We start from the raw sequence: 7100 nt of genomic DNA on the forward strand, positions 1-7100 counted from the left end.
AAGGTTAGAGTCTCTAGTTTTGCCACATGATTTGCTAACCTCTGCTTACTAAAACCATTACTTATCACTCAAATACCTCTAGACATTACCATAGTTATAACTCTGCTTGATGTAAAACAACTTGTATATCTTCCTGGCTAACATATTGTATAAGCATAGGAGAATATCTGCCAGAAATTTATTGTTTGAAACATAGGAGGAACTTCCTCTTAAACAGTTTTGTTCTTGTATTTATTTGAGAAAGAACAAGTTGAAGAAATTATTAGTTAAAGAAGAAGTCAAATGATTTAAATCAGACCTTGTGTATGAATGCTTACGTGTGTGTTATTTATTGAAGAAAATGTGTTTCAATTTGGGAACTGGAAAATTGGATATTTAATTTTAATTATATTTTTATTTATTTAAAAAGTAGAGGTTTTCTTTCATTATTGATTTAATTCTTTCATCCCATAAAATGACTTAACCTAATTTGCCCTGCCTGTTTTGGTTAAGACACAGGGAAGCACCTTAAATCTGATAATTTCTAAATTACATAATTTTAAGAGGCTTTCTTTCCACTTATATGAACTACAAAGAAAAAAGAAATACAGCTAGAAATCATTTCACCTTTTTGCTGTAAAATTTTAAAATAGGTTTGTGACATGACAATATAAATTTTCTTGCTAGATGCTAATGATAAATTTTATCATCTATATGAGGACTTAAATATTAATTGGGGATAGTTGATGAGTTGATCTGCTCATGCTCATATTTGAGATCTTGTGGTATCATATCATTCTGAGATAGGGTAGTTTCCCATTTTTTGTGTGTGTTAAACTTGTACTCAACCCTAATTTTATATTGTAAATATTTGACTTAATATAAATTATTTTTATGCAAAGTAAAGGATCTAGAGTTTTATTTAACTTCATCTTAGTATGCACAGGAAAATAACTAGACAAGGGTTGTGGATAGGGCTTTTCCCTGCCTTTTACCTTTTAAATTTGTACGGTTGAATACACCAGGATATTAAGATAAAACCTGTGGACTTGTACAGAGATTAGAGTTTAATTTTAGTTAAAAAAGTGAAGAAATCTTTTCAAAGGTCTTATAGAGTTCACTTTTATTTTCTTGATGAAATGGTATCTAGGTAGTTGGTTAATAATCAGCTTGTTTTTATGTTGGGACAGTTGAGAAGAAATGAACTTTGATCCTAGTCACTTAAACTACCTCCATGGTGAAACTGAACTCATTTCATTTAATACTTAATATGTCTCTATGTTAGGAAAACTTCTTAGAAGATAAAAATTATGTTTATATTTAGATATAAAATGTCTAACTTCATCTTTCATGAACAAAGGCTACTGAGGGAGAATTTGTGAATCTGCATGTGATTTTTTTTAATTAAAGGCAAAAAAATGATACTGACAATGAAGGGCTGGACTGAGAAACAGTACCCTGTATTACAACAGAAATGAGGAAAAGAGGTAGTGGGCAACAGAGAACTTTGTACTGCTCATAGATCCCCCAAGAATCCCTGTCCCCTTCCCCCCAACCTCCTGCCAGAATGTTGGGTTTCAAAGAATGAGCAGATTAACGGATATCAGGGAGTTCTGTGGCCTGGACTGAGGATAAGGATAGTTTGTCAGGGTTAAAGTACTGGCTGAATCATTACAGACTTTCTACTTGGTATATGTCTCTGTGAGGATAAAGAGAACTTAGACAAGGAGCATTAAAGCTGTTCCTGTTTGAACAAAGTCATACAGTAAGGCAACAACCGAAGATCAAGAGGGAAGCAAGAGTATAAAGACAGCCTCAAATTTGTAAGACCGAGTTGGGAAGCAGTCACCCATAAGGGAGCCAGGTTAGATCTCAATCTCCAAGGTTCAGCATGCCAAGGAAAGCTGCTGCTGATGGACACAGGCCCTGCATCATCAACTGATTCACTAAGGCCATGTCAGTGGCCACCTCTATGAGAGATTCTGCCTCTATACGGCCTTCTCTATGGAAAAACCAAGTGGCCTTGAAAAAGGGTAAGATCCAGTTTCAGACTTGGGCTCAGCAGAAGAGGGACTTAAGGCTGGGGCCAGTGCCAGGATCTTCATGTATCCGTTTGGGAATTGTGATACTATTGGTGGTTTTCCTGCCAAGTATGTACTGTGACCTGGGGTCAGTATATCATACTTTCTATGAAATAATTATTCCCAAGGAGCTGATACTTCAGGAAAGGGATGGCCAAGAGAAAAATACATCCTACATGATACCTATGCAGGGCCAGAAACAGGTGATTCACCTGAAAGTGAAGACAGACTATTTTATCAAGAACTTTCCAGTCTTCAGCTACCACAATGGCATCCTGGGACAAGAAATGCCTTTCATCTCACATGACTGTCACTATGAAGGCTACATAGAAGGACTCCCAGGCTCTTTTGTTTCTGTCAACACCTGTTCAGGCCTCAGGGGCATCCTGATTAAGGAGGGGAAATCCTATGGCATTGAGCCCATGGACTCTTCAAAACAGTTTGAACATGTGTTGTACACCATGGCCCATCAAGCACCAGTCTCCTGCAGTGTCACTTCCAAAGACAGCCCAGTGGTGTCCACCAGCCGACAACAAGGGAGCAGGAAGCCTGGCGGTCTACAGGAGCTGTCCTACTTGTGGTCACTCACCAAGTATGTGGAGATGTTTGTTGTGGTCAACAACCAGCGGTTCCAAATGTGGGGCAGTGACGTCAATGAGACGGTCCAGAGAGTGATGCACATCATTGCCCTGGCCAACAGCTTCACGAGGGGAATAAACACAGAGGTGGTGCTGGCTGGAATGGAGATTTGGACCGAGGGGGACCTCATAGAGGTCCCAGTGGACCTGCAAGTTACACTCAGGAATTTCAACAGCTGGAGACAAGAGAAGCTCCTCCATCGTGTGAAGCATGATGTTGCCCACATGATTGTCGGACAGCATCCTGCACAGGGTATGGGACAGGCATTTCTCAATGGTGCCTGTTCAAGTGGTTTTGCAGCAGCTGTTGAATCCTTCCATCATGAAGATGTCCTGCTGTTTGCAGCGCTCATGGTCCATGAGCTTGGGCACAACTTGGGTATTCGGCACGACCACTCAGCCTGCATTTGTAGAGACAAACCCCTCTGCCTCATGCAGGACAATATCACTAAAGAAAGTGGCTTCAGCAACTGTAGCTCTGACGACTTCTACCAGTTCCTCCAGGAACACAGAGGGGCCTGCCTATTTAACAACCCTCAGCGGCACAAAGGCCGCTTGCGGAGGGGTTCCTACTGTGGAAATGGTGTGGTGGAGGGTGAGGAGCAGTGTGACTGTGGTTCTGCCTGTTACACTGACCCGTGCTGTGACCAAACATGTAGCCTGAAGGGGAGTGCAGAATGTAGTGATGGACTCTGCTGTTTTGGTTGCCGGTTGAAGAATAAGGGATCCATGTGCCGTTCTGCTTTGGGAGAGTGTGACCTCCCAGAGTATTGTGATGGTACCTCTGCAGAGTGCCCCACAGACACCTACAAGCAAGATGGGACGTCGTGCGGTAGACTGCACTACTGTGTTGGGGGTCTGTGTAGGAACCCTGATAATCAGTGCATGGCTATGTATGGGGACACTGCACGGTCAGCCCCAGAAAACTGTTACATTTCAATGAACAGCAAAGGGGACCGGTTTGGAAACTGTGGCCATCCCACCTCGGCAATGTCAAGATATGTTAAGTGTTTTGATGATAATGTATTTTGTGGGAAAATTATATGTACAAATATTAGACGGGTCCCATCCATCAAACCCCATCACACACTGATCCAGATTCCTTATGAAGGTGACTTCTGCTGGAGCTTGGATGTCTACAACATTACTGATATCCCTGATGAGGGAGATGTGCACTCTGGCACTGCTTGTGCCCCAAACAAAGTCTGCATGAGTTACTCCTGCACTGATCATGCTGTGCTCAACTATGACTGCAGACCAGCAGAAATGTGCAATGGGAGAGGAGTCTGTAACAATGTAAGGCACTGCCACTGTGAGGCTGGCTATGCACCCCCTGACTGCAGAACTCCAGGAAATGGGGGGAGTGTGGACAGTGGTTCCCCTGCTAAACCAACTGATGAAAATCTAAGTGCAGGTGAAGGTGGCAGTCCTGCTAAACTTAAGAATGAATTTCAAAATCTTGGTGTTATAGTTTTCATACTCCCTGCATTTCTTTTACTATTATTGATATTATTAATATGTTGCATTAGTCTTAATGCTGGCATTGAGTCAGTAGATACCCCAGGGGCCTCCACAACATTGAGTTCAGAGCATACCATTACTGAATCAGAGGAGGAAATCAGAGAGGAGGACCTCCCACCAGAAGAAGCCTCCCCACCAGAGGAGCCACCGCCACCAGGGGAGCCACCACCACCAGAGGAGCCACCACCACCAGGGGAGCCACCACCACCAGGGGAGCCACCACCACCAGGGGAGCCACCACCACCAGAGGCGCCTCCCCCACCAGAGGCGCCTCCCCCACCGGAGGCGCCTCCCCCACCTGAGGCGCCTCCCCCACCAGAGGCGCCTCCCCCACCTGAGGAGCCTCCCCCACCAGAGTCATAAGTGATGGTAGCAATTGAAGCACAGAAATAACCAAAGGGAGAAGAGTAGTTGAGGAAGAAGCCAAAGAATATCAAATACCTCAAGTACTGAGTAGGAATGGAAGGCTTAGAAAGGCAAAGAGAAAGTGAGAATTGATGGCTCTAGTAGTGCTGATGGGACTGTATAATCTACAGAAATACTACATAGGAAGAGAACTCCTGCTTTCAATATTTACTTAGTAATTTGATTATACATATATGAAATCGTACATGAAATATTCTGTATTTTTGCTTTTCCCCATTTCATGAAACTAAGTTTTTCTCATGGATCATTGCTAGTTGTTTCATTTAGGCCACTTTTTGACCTGAAATTTTTTTCACGGCGTACCATCTTCCATCTACATTGTTTGACATAATGTATTATCTGTACCTATATTACTATAGATACAGATAATACGATATTCCATCTACATTGTTTGACAATGTATTATCTGTACCTATATTACTGGATTATTCAAACCAGTGACAACAATGCATTATTTTAGGAACATTATCTATTGAGTACTTTGATTTGCCCTAACCGTTTCTATTCCTGAAAGAGATAATTTAAAATAAATAAGTAAATAAATACAAGGTTATTTGCAGATTAAGCATCATTTCAGACTCCATGCAGCCTAGTACTTGGGGTTTCTTTAATTTGGGCTTTCTGGAAGGGGTTATATCTGATCCAGGGTGGTTTGATCACCCTGGGTCTGGGATAATTGAGGTAAGTGCTGAGATCATATTTGAGGTATTTGTTTTTTCCTTAAATTCTATATTGAAGTTGATATTTTGTCTATTAACAACTCATAGGAATGTTTCCTGTGTGGTAGTTATTTTCGTGTGGTAGTTATTTGCTAAGACAGCACAAAGTATATGCAATAATATTACCCATCCTGGGCAAGACACTATGCTAGATAGACACTTTGCATTTGTTGTCTTAATAAATCCTCTCATTCACCCTATGAGGCCTTCATCTTGTACACGAGGAAACAGAGACCAAAGAGCTAGTACGGGGTGGGGCCTGCATCCCACCCCAGGTATGACTGAAAGTACGTTCTTCACTGTCTCATGAGCTTTTGCTTCAGTAAAGAAAAAAAGAAAGTGATCAGGGAGACATTTGATATGTTTTTGCTTGCCCAGAACATGGCTTCTTATTTGGTGACACTAATGAAACAAAAGCCACACTGTGTAGTCATTATCAATGAAAGTGTCCTTTCCCTATTACATTCTGACATCATGGCACAGCAGATTTGTATCTTGTTCAGCTCTGAGGGCCCTGCTCATTGTAAGTGCTCAGTAAATGTTGACTAAGTGAAGGATTTAACCAGAGCCAACCATAGGACAGGAAAGTAACCACTTTGGATGCCACTTGCTAGGTCTAGACATGACACAGCCAAAACCTTGCTCAGGTGCAGTGTTGCTACAGGTTGAGTTTCAGAGAAGTTCCTTAGCATCAGTCCCTGATGATCCATATGCTGAGTCCTTCTTCTAACTGCCCACCCTATGTGAGCAGATAAGAGCAAACAAAAGAATAAGACCTGGTTTCTGCTTTTAAGAAGCTTATGTTAATTATTTTGGTGTAACAATCCTAAACTTCAGAGCAAAATCCAAAATCAAGCCTTCGGTTATATAAGTTTTCAAGTCACAAGATCTGCTGGTAACCAAATCTCAGAATGTTGTATGCCAGAGATCAAGATTCATGGGGAAAACATGCTATTGGTTGTCACCCAAGAGCTCCAAGAACAAGGATAAAACGGGGTAACTGAGTGCCTCCAAATATAAACTTGTCATTAGAGACTTGGAAAAGGTGTGGAGGATTTCTGCCGAGAAGCACTTCAGTGAACAGAAGGGGTAACCTTCCTGACTATGCACATGCTGATGGTGAGTATACTAAAAGATAATAAACATCACGTATTTTCAAAACTTAACAAATAAGGGAATCATGATTTAGGTACAGGGTAATCATTCTTATCTAATTTAATGGCACGTGTTAAGGACCAAAAGTCAGGTAGATATTTGGGAATCCATCAGTAAGACCTATTTAGGATTTCACAATATTTGACAAAAATTTAGCAAATATAGAAATTGTATAGACTATTTTTAATTTTTCATTGTGGTTCTTATGACTAACCCTCAGGTGTACAAGACCAGTCTAAAAGCAGGAAACAGCTCTTTGAATGAAGTCCTTTGAAAAAGTGACAAAATTGGACATATTTATATATTGCAAGGTGAATCTTAAAATGTGTGAAATCCCCAAACTCCAGGGATTGACAGTTGAAGCTCTTTAGGATAGACTATACCAGGGAAGTGACTATTTTTTGTTATTGTTAATCCTCACCCGAGTATATTTTTCCATTGATCTTTTTAAAAAAATATATATTTTATTGATTTTTTTTACAGAGAGGACGGGAGAGGGATAGAGAGTTAGAAACATCGATGAGAGAGAAACATCCATCAGCTGCGTCCTGCACACCTCCTACTGGAAATGTGCCTGCAAC

At 41.2% G+C, this 7100-nt stretch overlaps 1 protein-coding gene across 1 annotated transcript; it reads left to right on the forward strand.

Annotated features, from left to right (window-relative positions):
* The first annotated feature begins 1233 nt into the window (after positions 1-1233).
* On the forward strand, positions 1234-5441 carry LOC102419232 (disintegrin and metalloproteinase domain-containing protein 1a-like). Its single transcript, XM_006099054.3, has one exon. The coding sequence runs from the start codon at positions 1934-1936 to the stop codon at positions 4580-4582; it is 2649 nt and encodes an 882-aa protein (XP_006099116.3). The 5' UTR covers positions 1234-1933; the 3' UTR covers positions 4583-5441.
* The last annotated feature ends 1659 nt before the right edge of the window (positions 5442-7100 follow it).

The sequence above is a fragment of the Myotis lucifugus genome, unplaced genomic scaffold, assembly GCF_000147115.1.
Source record: "Myotis lucifugus unplaced genomic scaffold, Myoluc2.0 scaffold_256, whole genome shotgun sequence".
NCBI lineage: Eukaryota > Metazoa > Chordata > Mammalia > Chiroptera > Vespertilionidae > Myotis > Myotis lucifugus.

Bases quoted from the DNA above. Each gene is read 5' to 3' on its own strand.
- LOC102419232 (XM_006099054.3), top strand. From the start codon at position 1,934: ATGTCAGTGGCCACCTCTATGAGAGATTCTGCCTCTATACGGCCTTCT.